The sequence below is a fragment of the Octodon degus genome, unplaced genomic scaffold (genome assembly GCF_000260255.1).
Source record: "Octodon degus isolate 3935 unplaced genomic scaffold, OctDeg1.0 scaffold00038, whole genome shotgun sequence".
NCBI lineage: Eukaryota > Metazoa > Chordata > Mammalia > Rodentia > Octodontidae > Octodon > Octodon degus.
The window spans coordinates 5453970-5471689 of NW_004524614.1; the positions used below are offsets into that span (position 1 = coordinate 5453970).

Sequence of the window (17720 nt, forward strand, 5' to 3'; positions counted from 1 at the left end):
AATATATGCAGTGTATTATTTGTTGAAACTGTACTTTTGATTTGATTTGAAACTGTCTCATTGCTATATGTTTATCAATAAAACTTTGAAAAAAAAAAAGAATCTGAGGGGCCTCCACCCAAGGTTCTCTGGCTGTGGCAGACTGGCCTGCTTCTGCCTTAGAGTACACACAAGCCTCGGTCCCCAAGGCTCTCATGTCTAGCAACAGACTAGTACCTGGACACAGATGGGAGAATGTTAAATACACACTTAGCTAATCTAAACAGGTAGCAGAAGAGCTGGAACTGAGGTCAATGGTAGAGTACGAGGTCCTGGGTTCCATCCCAGCACTTTAAAACATTAAAATAAATAGAGAGAGCAAGGAAGTTTTGACTTGGTGAACTAAAAGGGGCCTGTGTCTGGGGAGCAGGGAGCAGCTTCCACTCGACAAAGGCCTGAGGCTCCATTCCACCAGCAGCAGCATCACACAGGCAACAGCAGCAAGCAGCTATTTGGGGGAACGCTCCTGGGTTCCTCTCATGAAGCTAGTAACAGGGACCACCTACAACTACCTGCTCTTTTTCTAGTTTCATTTGTGGTTTCTGATTTCTAGATTTCCCTCCTCTGGGCTACAACTCAAGAGGACCATCTTAGCAAACAGTGCTTTTTCACTTTTTGAAAGGCATCTTATTAAATAGGTTCTGGGCAAGGGACCAAGGACTTGACTCAAAATTATACAGTTTTCACCACTGAACTGGTGTAAAGGAACACCAGTTACACCCAACCTGGGGTGAGGGGCCCATGGAAAGAGTTCCCTCGCCAAGCTAGCACCCAAGTTCCCAAGCACACACCACTTCAGGCCAAGAGCAGGTCATGCCCTCCCTCCCCATTCTCAGAAGCTGCACTTGGTCCTCACTCAGACCTTCCTACTGTGAACAAACAAGAAGATCACTTCCTCAGCTCTCAGAGCCAGCATCCATGGCTAGAGGCTTGAATCCTGGCCTGTGGAAGAACACTTACACAATATTTCTAAAGTAAACTTTTCCACAGTTGAGGATCCACACCTCTGTCTATTCACCCCCCCAGTGAGGCTCAGGGGCCACCCAGGGGAGGTTTATGCAATGACCTGAAGGTTTGTTAAAAATCCAGGAAAGTCTTTAGTCCAAAGCCAGGTGGCTCTGTCCTGTTAGAGTTGTTTTAAGCCAGAACTTGGCTGAAAACTGTAGATGCCCCTGTGGATGTGTAGGAGAAGGTGTAGCCTCTGGACTTGGGCTGCTCAGCAATGTGGCACTGGGTGTCCAGTGTCTCAGTGTTCTTATCTTTAAACCAGAGCTAATGGCAGCACCTATTTTACAGTGTTGTTGCAAGTATCAAGTAAATTAATATGCACTAAAGTGTTTTAAAAATGTCCAGTGCTGATATGCACTAAATGACCACTTAGTTAATAAATATATGTAGTAGTTACAATTGCCATTACTGTTAGTATTTGACAACTTATTAACGATTTTCAGATTATATGAAAATTATAAGGACATATGGGTGTTGGTAAAACACATGTTTCGGACAGCATAGGATAGAATCCTAACTTAACAACCTCTGTGGTCTGGGTTCCAACTGTGTCTCTTCTGCTATTCTGCTGATTGCTTCATTTCCAAGTCTTACTTTCAACACCTGTCCAATTCAGATTATAGCTCTGCTCTGTACTGCCTCCTCCTCAAGATTTTGGGACTGTCATAGGAGACTACAGGGGGACAACATTGAGAGAATCATAAAGTGCAAAGCTACCTCATTCCAAGCCAAATCTCTTGACGTTGTCCTCTCTTCAAGTTAAGGGAATTAAGCACATAAAAAGCCCCAGGCCTGTAGCAATATGCACCCCAAGTGGAGAGGTGGGGCTTACCTAGCCCTCTGAAAGAGGTCGTGCTGCAACCTCCCTTTGCTTTCCTGAAGAGGATGCCTTGCAAGACAGACAAGAACACTCCCCTGCCTGCTCCTGCACAGGCTGCCCTTGGCCCTGCTTTCATGCCTGAATCCTCTGTTCTACTCATCCAGCTACGCTCCCGGATCTGACCTAGCTTTGTCTTGAGATGCTGAAGGAAAGAGATTGTGACCTTTGGCCAAGCCCACATTTCCTTTGCTGCCCCTGACTCTTCCCCAAAGGCCATCCCAGGCTCCAGAGGACCCCACTGTGTGGGTGGGATGGGGAGGGCTGTCTGCCAGTTCAGGAAAGGTGGTGCCGCCTTAGTGAGGCCCAAGTCCTTGTCAGCAGCTCCACAGAACTGCAAGTGTCATCACATTCCTGCCCAAGCTTCAAAGCACAAAATGTGTACAAAGCTTCAGAAAGAGAGTGGCCCAAAGGGGCGAGCAAGTGCAACTCCACAATGGAGAAGGCTTTCACACAGGGCCTGGCATCTTCCCAGCGTCTTGGGTGGTACAACAGGAAGGTACCTGAAGAAGTCTTCTGATTCATGTATTTCCAGAGATCTGCTGGGCCTATTTCTAAAGGACTCTTAGTAGGTACTGCCCATGTAATCTTTTGTGGAGTCAGGAAGTCTCCCTGTGCCCTGCCTTCATCTCTTTCCCTGCCGTCCACACAGGGTAGGATGGCCGCAGCACTGGTCCATAGCACTGAGAGAGCTCGGCGTTCGGGTGGCTTAGCTCATTAGGCTCCCCCTTGAGGAATGGGGCCAAGGTCTTGCATTCAGTGCCTGGGTGGTCTATTCATCATGCCAGGATTTAGACCTAGAAACTGAGCTTCTAACTCCAGTTCTCAGCTAGAGGCCTTGAACAGTCATGTCAGTGATCAGCAGAGGACACAGGTAGGGGTGGACCAAGGCCAACACATCCCCCTTCAGGAAAACACTCCCAGCACAGTTGGCCCCAACGGGCTGAGAGGGGAAGCCCTGGAGAAAAGTCTCTGCCTGCATCTTTTAAGACGGGGGCTCTCACAGCTGCAAGCCACCCCCAGGAGGCTCTCTGGAGGGTGAGAAGGGAGGAGCACAGGCTCACATTTCAGAGGTCGCGTACTCGGGGGCTCTCATCCTCATGCCTTCCTTTAGACGACTGCAGAAGTCCTCATCCATCTGCACTCCTGGGTATGGAGACCCGCCTGGGGGGACAGTATGGGGAAAACACAAGCATGTTGTGGCTTCAGGGTTCCAAAGGCTGCATGGGCACAGTTCAGTGTTGGTTTCCTCCCTTTAAAGCACTGCTTTATAATACATCCCCAGTGACCAAACTGGACTTCAAAGTAGGTACAACATGCAGAGGAGCTCAGTGAGTCCTTGCTAGGGGTGCGTGGTAGGCTGGCTGGTTCTGTGGTGTGGGTCACGAATGACCAAAGGCCATTCTTAAATCTGACTGGGCAGGGAAAGGGTCAATCGAAAGGGTCCCCACACTGTCCCTTGAAGGAGCTCTAAAGAAATCCCATCACCAGAGATCCATTGCTTGGGTTAATGATCTGTTTTTAAAAAGTGGATGGAAACTGTCCTTGTGGTACAAGTTATAATCCCAACTCTCAGGAGGCTGAGGGAGGAGGCTCCAGAGATCAGTCCACCCTGGTCAACTTAATGAGATTCTGTCTCAACGTGTAAAACAGGGGAGGTGGACTTGCAGTGTAGTCCAGGGGCAGAATGCCCATGAGCTAGAGCCCCTAATACCGCAAAAAAGAAAAAAATGAAACATAAAATAAAGCCAAAGGCCTGGGGCTAGGCTACTGCATATCATTCATACTTCAGTGAGGATGATTTCAGTTCTTGCATTGAGGACTAGTAATTAGGATTTCCTAAGGGAAGGGGGAATTTGACTCCATCCAGGACACGGTTGAAGGTGTGGGGTGAGGGCTGCCTGTATTCAGGAGCCTGCAGGGTGAAAGGGGCCAGAGGGCCCAGACTTTGCCCTTTGTCCGTCTGACTGGCTCAGATGCCCTACTTACTCTTAGAGGTGCCCCTTCCCGGAAGGTTGCGAGGCCTCCCAGACTATGGAGTTCTAGTGCTCATACCTACTACTTAGTCTCCGCTTGTGCTTGTCTGCACTTTCTAATGATTGCTGCTGTAGGAAACAGCTGGGAGATGTGCATGCTGGCACAGGACAATTGTAGGGCCACTGTGGCCGCCAAGCTGCTCTCAAAGACTGGAAGCAGCAGGTGCCTGTCATCAAAAGCAGGGGAATGATTTTTACACATTACAGGAAACCATGGATGTTACTAGGTGACTTTTATTTGTTGTAAAAGTCACATTTTTGGCAAAGCCCTGAAGACTCTTGGCTGGAATACATGTTCAGGAGGCCTCACGTTGTCACTGTGTCTGTGAGCAGATGTAGTCTGCCTGGGCACAGCTGTGAGTCCCCCAGGAACCCATGAGGACAGCGCTGCAGGTAGGAGCAGCACAGCCAGCAGTCCTTGGGGTTCACTGCACACCTCAGGCTGGTGTGCAGGACTTGACGCTGTGCTAACATCAGGGGCGGGCATGTACCTGTGTACTGTCTGATCTTGTCCCTCCCCCAGATTTACCTAGGGAGAAGATTTCCCACAGCAACACTCCATAGGACCACACATCACTCTTGGTGCTGTAGATTTTGTCAAAGATGGATTCAGGAGCCATCCATTTCAGAGGAAGTCGAGTCTAGAAGAGAGCAAGGATGCCTTGAGCAAAAGACATGAAAACAAAGCACACCCAGGCCCAGTGCATGGGCCACTGCCACATGACACACGGCCCAGAGTGCTTTCCTAACTCCTAGGGTAGGCAGCATTATGCTAAAGAAGGCCATTGTGTGCCACACTGACCCTTTGGTGGCAGGGCACGGTTAGGACACTCCTCTGGCGTCCACAGCACATCCTAACTCCACAGCTTAAAAGGAAACCTTCCCCTCAAACACCTAAATTCATGACAGGAATTAGGGCTTGGGAGTGACCTGCGTTAGGACACACCTGAAAATTGGTGGCAACTTCACACGATTTTTCCCCAGGAGAACTAGGAAAGACATTCCAATGCAAAGAAGACAGGATTTTAAGTCACTGGTGAGGAGAAGAGTGTGTCACTGCATGGGTGAATGCATGCCTAGCACCGAAAGCCCTGAGTTCCTGCTCCAGTAACCCCACCCACACCCCATGCATTGAATAGGGCAGGCAAAGGCATTGGAAAGGAGCAAGGTGATTTAGTGTTTAAGCATGTTTAAGTACACAGTACTTAAGAGAATACAGGATTGGATTTCAAGCCTACAGACAAACTGTGCTTCTCTTCCAGAGAGCAGGACTCTCAGTGAGTTTGCCTGGGAGTTGGGATAGGGACTGGCAGAAAGTATGGGATAACAAAGACACAAAAGGAGAAAAAGCAGGGTGTAAGGCTGGATGAAAGAGACACAAATGGACAGAAGAAGGGCAGACTGAAACAGGTAGACGCCACCAGTGCAAACCAGGGCTCCAGGGAAAGTTCTGCGGGCTATTTTTACCTTTCATGAAAAATGACTATGAAACAGTGGTTCTCAAAGTAAGACCTAAGCAGCTGTGTCAGTATTGCCCAGAAATTTGTTCCAAATGCAGTCTCTGGGATCTCAGGCAAGACTTACTGAATTGGGAAGGCTGAGGGTGAGCCAGCGACTGCAATTGAGCAAGGCTTCTAGGTGGTGCTCAGTAACAGCTTAAGAACCAGTGCTGTGGAACAATGATCAGACCCCAGACACAAATGGATGCTTCAGGGAGAGGCCAGAGAAGAAGGACATAGGAAGTCACCCCCTAAGGGACAAATAACACTGTGTTCAAAAACAAACTGGGGAAGAGAGGCCAGCATGAGCCAGCAGGGAGATGTTAGCCCAGGAAGGCACACACAGAGGTAAACAGGTGCCTCCTCAGCAAGATAGTGTCCTTCCTTCCCCACCCTTTCCGGAGGTGCAAGCACCTGCTTGATCAATCATCTGGGACTGAGGGACAGAGTCCAGGGTGTTCATTTCTGTGGTACAATGGGAGTCCAAGGCAGGGGTGATTTGGTCTCACCAGGTCCCACCAAATAATCTCAGGCTAGCAAGTCACAGCCACTCAAGCCTGAGGGATGGCTCTCAGGCTGCGGGCTTAGAGGAAAACAACCAGAAGGCGATGTCCTTTCTGAGCCTCACAGGGTCCTCCCCTAGAGGCTTGTCCAGATCACTTGTCAGGTCACCGTTTTCAGGGACTACTGCCGACAGAGGGTAAATATTTACCAAAGGTTTTGGCTGTGGTTTAAAATGATAGGCTATGAGTGAGTCAAATAATATCAAGGTCACTTACATCTCCTTTTCTCACATAATCGGGGTTTTTATAAATATCCCGGGCTAGGCCAAAATCACATATCTTCACCACATTGTTCTCAGATAAAAGGATGTTTCGTGCTGCCAGGTCTCGATGAATGCACTATAATGAAACACACTTCCATAATCAACACCCTTCCTTAATTAAACCGACCAATTTCTAGAAGTCCAATGCAGTATCCATTGTGCCACGGAGCCCCCTGAACCAACTGATTTCTGTGCCTGCTTGGTGATGTTCTTCTTAATTTGAGGATCTATTTCACATGCAGTGAAGGAAGTGACTCCCATTGTGCATGAAGTTACCATAAACACGAAGCACTTCTTTACAAATATGGGTACCTTGAGGTCCCAAAGTTAAGAAATGCTCTGAATCCACTGGCTATTGCTCTGCCGATGGCATCCTGGTCAACCAAATTGACAACCTTAAGTTTCAGCATTGAGCAAAACCTCCCCATGATGTCCTGAGGGGCACATATCAGATTGCCAGCCAGCAGGGGGTTTGTGGGAGGGTCCCACAGGAAGGTACTAACAGGTCTCCTATAAAGTCCTGTACACTAACATTCTGCATAGCTTTAACACACACCAGAGGGCATAGTGGAGAATGGTTTCCAGATCAGTCTGGTCCTAGTGAGATTCTCACCTAGAATGAAGCCCTCTCATCTAGTACCCTGGGCTCATTGTTCTCAAAGCTCTTCACACTTGGGCAATTGAAGGTACCTGTTTTATTCTACATTTAAAAACATGGGTACATCCAACTACTATACAGAAGAGTAGGTCTGGGCATGGCAAAGAGCACAAACAGCAGAGGAAAGGACTCTGGAAGTTTTTACCTTAAAAAAATGATAAACATTTGGGAAAATTAAAATGTATTACCTCATTTCTTTTTTAAAAAAATGTATTTAGTATAGGGTCTATAGGGTCTCACTACACAGATCGGACTCTTAGTGATCCTACTGTTTTCAGCCTCTCAAGCCCTAGGATTACAGGTGCATGCCACCACACCCAGTCTCATTCACAGTCTCAGCATGCCCCAGGGGTGGGGCCAGCACAGCAGGCTGGGGATTGAACCCCTGGCCCCTCATTTCAATGTTATGCAATTACATATGTATAAGAACATACTCTATAACATGTACAAATTTTATTTTACTATGTCAGTTTAAAATAAATGTTGAAAAAAAGTCAAACAATTTTTTAAAAAAAATTTCTCCTTATCCCCGATATTTTTTTTAAAAGAAGAAAAATAATAAAGAGATAAGCTGACCTTTCTGGAAGACAAAAACTCCATGCCTCGGGCCACTTGAAAACTGTAAGAAATTAGATCTTCCATGGTGATGGGCTGCTTGTAGAAATCATCCGAATCTGCAAAGCATTAGAGTTGGAGCTGTTTGTAATGGCTCTTGTTATTCCACCAAATCCCAGTTTATTGGAACAATGTTAGCAAAATATAAAACAAACCAACAAATGGATCAGAATTCAGCTGCAAGAGCAACTGGAGTTTCAAAAGGAACAGCAGAGAGAGCAGCCCATTGGATCTAAGCATGGGTGTATGGGTGTGTGTGTGTGTGTGTGTGTGTGTGTGTGTACATTTAGGACAACAAGGCCCAAGGGGAGATAATCCAAAGTTCCTTGTCAAAATTAGTAACTCTGTAAATAATCTTAATTCAAATCTTATCTCCTCAGGACATTATTCTTCGAGTCTCCCACGGATGTTTATTAGGGTGATAAATAAGAAAAAAATGTCTGTGATGCACGGCGTGCTATAAAAATATCCCAGACTGTAGGACAGGAAGGAATTAATACCTACCCTCCTCTTCCTCCACATCACTCAGGCTTTTATCTTCCTGAAACCCAGAGCTTGCGAAGCTCTCACTGCTGGTAACACTGTCTAGCCTCGGTTTCTCATCCGGTTCCAAGCCTGGCTCGGGAGTTTCTTTCTTAGGCTCCGTGTGTAGTGCTGCATCCTTGGAAGAGACCAAGAAGGACAAGGATGAAAGGAGGACTGGCAGGGAAATGGAGACACCGGTCGCTGAGCAGGCACCCATCTGACTCTGAGGATGTCATTACACAAAGTAGAGACTGAATCAGCAGCAAGGTGCTACTTCTTGGGAGGGGGAGACTACGCTGCTCTTGTCTGGAATTCTATATGTCATCTTAGCCAGACAGAAGATGGACAATAGTGGTAGGCACCAAACACTTACACTATGATCTTCCCAGCAATTCTATGAAGTGGGTCTTAAATATGGACAAAAGGGTTCCAAGAGAGAATTTAAGTAGCCAAAGTCACATGCAGAGAGGAAGGGCAAAGCTTGAGCCCAGATTTGATCAACCCCTAAATTTGTGTTCTTAAGTACTTCTCCATCACATCTGCTACCTTGTGAAAGATGACATGAATCTTTAATCTTCATGTCCTCATTCAGATGCTATGAAAAGATGGCAAGTACAACTGGGGCTTCACTTGTGGCCCCTGGAGAGGTTCCAAGACAAGGGTACTTTACTGATTTCTCCAGTCTCTTTGGAGAAGGAGGGAACAGGAAATTTCTTTTCTATTCCAATCAAAATTGATAGAAGTTGATCCTAACAAGAGTAGACAAGGCTTTCTATCCTGAATTGGGCAGCCTCTTCTGATACATATCCTGGGTCTTCTATTAATGGAGTGATTGCAAACAAATCACTTTATTTTCTTTATCCAAAAAGGTCTATCCTATTTTACAACTCACAGAGAAAGAGATATGCTTTGGCTATTTATGTAGAATAAGAAAAGATTTTTGATGCGTTTAGTTATTCACCTGGTAAATAAGAGCCTAGAAACCTAGCACATGCAGTGGCTATAGGACTAGATCACAAACCCAGGTTTGAATATTCTAGAGGCAGTTCTGACACAGGGCCTGGGGCACGGTGGAGCCCCCATCCACCTGCACACCAGCAGTGTTAACCTTCATCACCCTCCACATCTTCTCTTGGTTTTTCTAGAAATATCACAAAGCAGAAGTGATCCCTCCACCAGAGGGCACAGTAGGAGCAAGCAGAGGGTAGAGTGGAAGCCTTAGGAGACAGCTCTAACAAACCCAGGGAGGACAGAGGGGGGCAATGTTCCTGCCCCAGAAAGAGACCTTGTGTGGCAGGAGGCAGGCAGGCCTCAGAGTGCATAATAACCACCACCTGAAACTCCATCCTGCAGGGTCCCCGGGGTGTTCTGTGGCCTTAGCTCTTCCTAAATATCTTCTTGCATTCACATTGCCAGTCTGTTCAACTCAGATACTGGTGTATCCAGGTAAATGAAACTTGAGGGATTATGACAAAGGGTCATCTGTCCAGTGGCACTTTTTTTTTTGGTGGAACTGGGGGTTGAACTCAGGCCCTTGCGCTTGCCAGGCAAGTGCTTATTCTACTGAGCCATCTCCCCGGCCCCAAGTAGCTCTTTTTGTTTGTTTGTTTTGTCTTGGAGACAGGTTTCACTATGTTGCCCAGACTCACCTTGATCTCCTGGACTCAAAAAATATATCCGTCTCAGTCTTGCAACTCGGTGAGCCCACAGGCATGTGTCACTACACCTGCCTATGTCCAGTAGTTCTTGTTTGTGCACAAAGAATTTTGCCAGTGTGACAGAGATGGGCATCATGCTTTGATGTCTGAAATTTCTCCCACTATATAGAGCAGTGGCATGAAGTTGGAGTCGACCAATCTTGTCCTTTTTTTTCACCCCAGTAGTACTGGAGTCCAACCCAAAGCCTCGCACTCACAGGGAAGCTCACTACCACTTAGCTTCAACCTCAGTCCCACCCAATCTTTCTGTCTCACTGGTCTTCAGTGATGATGATGGTTACATTCACTGAGTGTTTAATTAAGAGATTTTGAACCTTCCCACAATTCTATCACCTGGGCTCTATTAGCTCTGTTTAATACTTGAAATAGCTAAGACCTAGAGATTAACTTGACCCAAAATGCCAGATTTCATAGAAGACACGGGATTTAAATCAAGGAAATCTGCTTCTGAAGTCTGAATGTTAAACCTCTGCCTTACACATTTTCATCACTATTATTGCTAATTACTTGCGAATAATGTTAAATAACTGCCTCCTAGATTTCTCCTCAGAGAAGAATGCAGCTTTTGTGCCACATGTCACATTACAAAGTATTAATTGTTGGCCCTCAGATCTTGGACATAGGTGTTTTTGGTTTTGTTTTTGCTGGTGCTAGGAATAAAATTGAGGGCTTTCACATGCTAAGCAAGTGTTGTACCAATAAGCTGCATCCCCAACCTCTGAGGTGTTTCTTTTAAGACATAGCTTTTATATAGTAGATGAGACTAATTCAGAGTCACTTAAGGATGATACAGGTATGGAGGGTGTGGAGTGGGAGAAAGGCCAATAGGAAGTGAACAAAATCGCTTCCAGCTCTGGACCCAGCACTGGTGACTGTACAAACAAATCACTCAGTTTCTGTTTCCTTAATTTCTCTAATAAATGAAGACAACTGTATTTGGTAACATCTTCTTTCATGAAACAAGTGACTCAGAGAGAAAGAGAGAGACAGAGAGGGAGAGATTTGATAGCTGCTTATTTTTTTTCTGAATTTAAGATAGGGTCTCCAGGGTCTCACTATGTAGATTGGACTCATACTGATTTTCCTGTTTTCAGCCTCCCTAGTGTTGATAGTTGCTTAGATAGGTGATTAATAATATATGATTAATAATATGCACTCAGTTATCAGTGCATACACTGGGATTAAAGAGGTCTTTGAGCTATCCTCAGAAAAGCATGACAAAGTACCATGGAAGGAAAATACAGACAAAAAAGAACAGAAATTGAGTTTTAAGTCTAACCAAGAACTGTGAATAAGATAGGTTTCTCTTGTTTTACACTGCCATAGCCTGATTGGCAACTCACTGCTGTCAAAACAAAACAAAAAAGAATTTATCAACCCCACCTTTAAAATCCTTACCTTATTGAGAAAGAATAAGTCACGTTTGCTCTTAAGGTAGTTGGATAGATTCCCATATTTGCAGTATTCAACAATCACCATCAGAGGCCCTACAGGCAAAACATAGCACATACTCAGCCATGCCAAGTTACCCAGCCACTTGCCAGCCTTCAGCTGGCCTGAGAAACCCCAGACCGAGTTGTCTTCCTATTTCGAGAGCCTAGGAGTCAACCCAGGGATGAGAGACTGTGAATCTAGTGATTTTTTTTTCATTTTAGTTTGAGAAGGAGCTTCATAAATACAATAGAGATAGAAAATGAAGATAGGTGGGGGAGGGCAGAAGAATCAGCAAAGAAATACCTTTCAGGAGGAGACAAATAAAAGCCAGCCAGATCTTCTGCCCCACTGGGCAGCCCACCACCCCGCCCCCTGCCCCCCAGGTGAGAGGCCTCTGGTTACTGTCATCACACTGCCCTAAAATTACTAAGCAGTTTCTTTCTGCCTCTGAGGTGGAAACCAGTTACCCAGCCTGCCTCCCCAGAAGCAAGGCTGCCTGGAGTGTCTACAGCTTTCCGAGGGGCTTGTGAGAGGGAGCAAAGCTTTGCTTTACAGTAAACGTTTGTAAAGAATAATGTAGTAAATATTCCAGGGTTTGCAGACCAGTCAGATATTCAATTCCACCCTTATACTATTGAAATGGACCTTGTCAATACAGCTGAAGAATATGACTACGCACCAACAAAATTATGGAAACACCAAAATTTTCATTTTTTATTTGTTGTCCCAATTATTTAAAAAAGACAAAGCATTCTCAGCCAACAAGCTAGTAGTCATTTGCCACCCCTGTTCTAATGGAAGCCAGCTGCTGAAACCAAGTCCACCTGCACTGTGGGTCCAGGAAGTATCCTAATGGCCTCTCTGTGCTCCAGACGCTCCAGGGAACAGAAGCGGTGGAAATGACCCGGGGTTGGTCCAGCAGGCAGCGTGCTGGGAGCCCGCCCCCATGCCTCCGTGCCTGCCTGTTCCAGGCTTACAGTGGTGGGAGCTCTTCTCCGTAGAGCAGATTTCTGTTGCTACCAGGGCTTTGCTGGATTTTAAATATTTGTAGGTAAACTTCTCTACCCTCGGGGTTTCAGAACACAAGTGGCTTCCGGAGTTTTTGCATGCCTCTAGGAGAGAGGTTCAGACTCTGCATCTGCCCAGAGTCCAGCAGTCCTCCTCGCCCAGGAAGGGCTTCCATCCTGACGCCCACCTAGAAGTGGGTGCTCTTTAGCCTTACTTGGTTCTACAGGTGCAGCACTGTGGCAGACACGATGAGTCTGCAGCAGCAAGAACTTTAGACAGGCTTGTCAAAGGATAATGGAGGAGCATAGGGCTCTGTCTTCATTCTTCTCACTGCATTTCTGGCCTCTCTAACCCTTAATTACTTTTTAACCTACTATTCCTAGCAGGTAGGTCTTTTAATGCCCCTGATCCTTACTTTTTTTTGTTGGGAGCCTGGAGAGATATTTGTAAGCACAGTCCCTTCGCACTTTTTTTTTTTTTTTTTTTGTCTCCTGCAGCAAGCGCACTAACCTTTCTGTAGAAGACGAAAGAAAGGTTTGAAGAAAAGCTGGAGCCACAGTCCTGAGGCACAGGCCTGTTCTTGATCCTGTCTGCACTGAGGGTGTGAGGGCAAGGGCCCTTGTTCCCTATCTTACCTCCTCCTAGGATTCCACCTGTACTGACTCATATGTACAAAGTCAAGGAATTGTGCAACCTTTCACCCTTTTAGTCACTCTGCCTTAAATTCATCATGAGAGAAAAATGCCCTCCAACTGAAAGGAAATCTACAAGGGAGCCAGTCTCTTCTGAATCGTGAACCTACTGGGAGGGTATTCCCAAGGTGGTTGTGTCGGCCCATGTTTCTGGAGCTACGGAGATCCTATTTCCTCAGGGGTGAGGAAGAACAGGGGTGGAGAGAAAGAGCCAGCTATCAGAGTGCTCGTCCCTCAGCAGGCGTGTGGAGATGGAGCAGGCTCTCCCCTTCTCCTTTACCTCCTTGCTTGGTGCAGGCTCCCAGCAGATTAACCACATTCAGATGGTGTCCAATGTGGGTCAAGATCTTGAGCTCAGTCATCAGAGCTTTGTACTCATTGGCTGTGGCCCCCTCTGTGTGAGAAGCAAGGGAAGGTCAGGGTGACAGGACAATGAGCGCCCTCCACAGAAGGCAGCGCTCTGCCCTCCTTGTTTGTCAGTGCTGAACCCATTGCTTCATTAACTTCCTTGTATTCTGCAGAAAAGGCCAAGTCTCCAGACTGTTTTCATTACTCCTACACTCCCAAGCTAACATCCTTTTCATTACAGGGAGGCTCAGTGTGCTGATGGTGTTAGTCACTGAACATTTCCTCTTGGTGGACCTTATTTTGTTTAGCAATGTGCTGACTCAGAGCTGGGTACCTAGTGACAGCGCCTTCTAAAGGCTTCCATTCTAGCACAAGCAGGTGCAGCAAGAACTCTCCAAGCAGGGCATACACGCACACTTCCCCTCCTTCTTTCTCCCTGCTTAAGGAGTCAGAGAAGGAGCAAAAGGGGCCTGCAAGGGCTGCGTGGCTATTTCTGTAATCACCTGTGCAGCATGTTATTTTCTCTACACACCCTTCCATTCCTGAGTCACAGGGTTATCTTGGATTATGAAGTCACCTTACTTCAACTTGTTCTCACCAGTGTGCAATATCTGTCCAAGGATTAGCAAAGTCTGAAATCTAAATTCAGTTTGTCCTGTTTGTTCTTATTGGTTACTTTCTAAGGAATTTAAAAATGACATTTATCTTTAGAAATATAAAAGCCAAATCAGGTTGCATATAGTTCAACAATGTGAGTTGAAATAAAAAGTAATGAAGAGGGCAGGGAGATAGCTTCATGACAGAATGTGTTTTTAGTATGCACAAGGTCCTGGGTTCAATGCCCAGCACCAAAACACAGACAAAACAAAAAAGATTTAGAGTAAAAGGATCAAAGTAAAAATATCAAGTCATTCCATCCCACTTACCTACCTAAAAGTGACCCCTTTTTATGCACTTGTAAATATGCCAAAGGTCATATTTTGAGGGTCTACATAAATGGAATCATTTGTATGCATATAAAAAACTTTTTTCCACCTTTTAATACATCAAATTGTTTCTATTACTTTATTAATAATGTTTCTGATATTTAGACTGTCTACAGTTTTTTTTTTTTTTTTTTTTTGCCGTGATAAGTAATGCTGTGGTAGAAAGCCTGTGTGGCATCCTGGTACACTTACATAAGTACTTCTGTAGGGCCAGGCCCTGAAAGTGGGTTAAATGTGTGCACATTTAACCATATTAAGACATCAGCATGGCATTTCATAAGCACAAAACATTTTTTAATAATAACTAGATAAACTTCAGAAGCTTCCCAGTAAGGAAGAGGTTGGCTTCCACTAGATGCTCAACAGACATTTTTGGGTAAATAAGCAACATGGTTACACTTCTCATTTCACCTATGGGTGTAAGGTCTGAAAAGGTTGAGATTTTACTCCGAGGTACTTTGAAAGAGCTTTTGACTTTGTGTGACACTCTGCCTTTTCTCTTTCTCCCTAAAACATATGGCTAACCATTTGGCAAGAATGCTGAATGACAGTAGTTGTTTAGGAAGTTTGTGAGAGTGGGTGATTTGCCAACCTTTTTCAACCAATGCTCATGGTTTAAAAATGTACTTACAAAGGTATTGCACACATGATTTCCATATCATTTCTGTATTGCATAGAAAAAATCTTCTGGTCCTTTCCCAAAGACGTTTGCTCCCTTCAAACTCACCCTTTAACACAGAAAAAACCCAGTTCCTGTGGCTCACATTGCTTCCTTTCTAGGCAGGGGCGTTGGTGATACATGGGGCACAGGATAGCATGGACAACCTGGCCTTCAGGACGTGGACCGTGGCAGCAAGTGCAGAATTGGGGCCAGCTGATAAAGTAGATTGTCCCACTTTCCATTTAGCTTATGTCTGGGAAGGGTTCTGAACTGTTCCCGTGAAGCTGGCCACCATCATGTTCAGGAGTGGGAACAAGGACCAATTCAGGGGCACCAGGTCTCTGCAGCCCCTCTCTCTGCCACTGTGGCTTGAAGGAAAGAACAAATCACTTGGAGCTGGAAGGCTCAGACACACACCTATACTGTTTTTGCACTGAGCGGCTCTGCAGCTTTATAGGCTGTTGAGCCTCTCTGGGCCTTGTTTGGAGATAATATCTACCTCACGGAGGCTATGGAGAAAAAACTGTAAAGCTGCAGTTTTGTGTGGGCCATACTAATAGAATACCTGGTCTGCTTCTTTCTCACAAAAAAAAATGTGTTGATGCCGTTTCTCTTTAGGATCAGGGGCGGGAGTAGCATACTGCCATGTCAGGATTCTTACAGAAATGCTTACCATCACCTGAGTAGCCCACTCCCAATAAAAGTCCTAACAGGGGCTACACAGCTTCCCAGGCTGCCTTTAGAGCAGTGCTGTCAGGTTTATGGTTACGCGCTTGTGTTTTGGCACATGATGATGGCACACATTCCTGAGTACAGTGGTGATTCAGTACCTGTCTGCAATGCGCAATGGTCGATCAGGGCACCTAGCATTTCCCCGTCCTCCAGCATTTCTTTGTGCTGGGAACATTTAATTTCCTCTCTTTCGTTTTTTATAAAATATATGAAAAATTGTCATAGACGGTGGACACCCTACTGTTCTGTAGAACAGCAGAATTTCTCCTCCTGTCTTAGTTTTGGGAACATTGGTCAGGTCCCTGATGAGGGCAGCCTTCTGAGGTGGCATGCAGTGGTGTGGGGTGCTGAGGAGAAAGCCTGAGCAGCCCTCACACAGGGCTCTCCCTGATACCTGATTGCCTGGACACACACCATCTTCGGGACCTTGGAAAGCTACCAACTGTGCTTTTCACTGCTGTTTCTTTCTGGTTTTGGAATCTTAAAGCAAACTGAAGCAGCACAACTCCATCACAAATTGGGAAATGAAGTATTTCATTTTATTCTTCTTGTTACTATTTTTATGGTACCAGAGATTAAACCCGGGGTCTTTGTACCAAGTTATATTCTAGCCATGTCCCCACTCTTGTAAAAAAACCTTGAGACAGGGTTTCTAAATTCTAAATCACTGTTTCCCAAACTGGACTCTAACTTGTGGTTCTTCTGACTCATTCTCCCAAAGTAATAGGGTTATAGGCCTGGGCCCCACGTGGGGCTATGTTTCTATACTTTAAGTATTATGACTCTCTGAGATACTTGAGACGGTGAGTGTATTGCTTTTCACTCAATTTCCTTTCCAATCTGTTTTACAGTCGTGATTATAAATCAGAGTGTGATTTGACTCTTCCTCTCAGTGTTTTACAGCTGTATTGTCCTTTAATACTAGAAAGATACAATTCAATATTTTACTTTCTTAAAAGGAAACGTTTTCCAGTTAGGGCATGAAACAGTTGAAAATTCTGACCAAGAGAGTTCTGTCTTTCGGGTTGGGGTGAACTCAGGCTAGTGCTGTTGTCTTGTGGTGTGCAGCTCTGTTTCTGTTACACTACTACAGTGGCTCTGGTCAGCACTTTGGACGTACGTGACAGTGGCCGCATGTCCCTGGTAGTCTTGTCTGAGAGGTGAGAAGACAGCAACCGTGTGGTGACAGAGATTATTTTCTCATGGGCAGGCTAGATTGTGCTCCAGGAACAAGGTCACTTGGAGCGAGTGTGAGCTCAGTCCACAAGCTCTAGAGCAGTGGGACTGGTGGCAGTGAAGGACTGATGTGGCCGCAGCAGAAGCAGCTCCTGCCTGTTGCTAGGCTGTCTTCAACTTGCACCCACATTCAGGGGCTTCATGAAAGTGACAAGTCAGCTGACAGCCAAACTGGCATACAGACCTTTGAGCATTTTCACAGCCACAGTCCGGCAAGTGGGTGACTTCTTAATGCCAAACGCTGATGCTTGAACCACTTTCCCAAAAGCTCCTCTTCCCAGTGATTTGCCTGCAATGAAAAGAAGACATTGATTTCTTTGTCAAACCAGTAGGCTAGGTTTAAATCTTTTTTTCAGGAGGGAAATGCTTTTTCCTACATGTTGTATGAGGCACGTAGCTTTTTTTCCCCATAATTTTATTGAGAAACAAATAGCAATGAGACAGTTTCAAATCAAATTGGTAGGACAGTTTCAATAATTAACACATTGCGTACTCTCTTCCTAGTAGTTATTTGCTATACAAGGTGCAAACATGATATCCTATTTACAAACACTATTAGAAAAAAAACACTATTAGAACAAATCCCTTTATTCATTAAGAGAATGTAACTATCTATCTATCTTAACCATTTTGAATACACAGATACAAAATGGACATTCATCTGTATCCCCTTTTTTGTTTAGTTCTGTCATTTGAATATTATAAGTGTGTTAACTCAGCAAAATATTTTAAAAGAGTCCAGTAGTCCATAATAGTATTGGGTCTTCCACTTGACTGGCAATGTCAGAAATTGTTGACCTGAGTCCCCTACAGCTCAACATA

General features: G+C 45.3%; 1 protein-coding gene across 2 annotated transcripts in view; it reads right to left on the bottom strand.

Moving 5' to 3' along the window:
• Positions 1–17720, bottom strand: part of Flt1 (fms related tyrosine kinase 1) — a 199401-nt gene that overhangs the window by 32038 nt on the left and 149643 nt on the right. For both annotated transcript variants that reach the window (XM_023715112.1, XM_023715111.1), the window contains 8 exons: positions 17083–17187; positions 13216–13329; positions 11200–11288; positions 8063–8219; positions 7520–7617; positions 6239–6361; positions 4490–4601; positions 2989–3088 (listed from right to left, as the gene is read on the bottom strand). In XM_023715112.1, coding sequence (XP_023570880.1) covers positions 2989–3088; positions 4490–4601; positions 6239–6361; positions 7520–7617; positions 8063–8219; positions 11200–11288; positions 13216–13329; positions 17083–17187 — 898 coding nt within the window. The remainder of the gene's footprint in view (positions 1–2988; positions 3089–4489; positions 4602–6238; positions 6362–7519; positions 7618–8062; positions 8220–11199; positions 11289–13215; positions 13330–17082; positions 17188–17720) is intronic.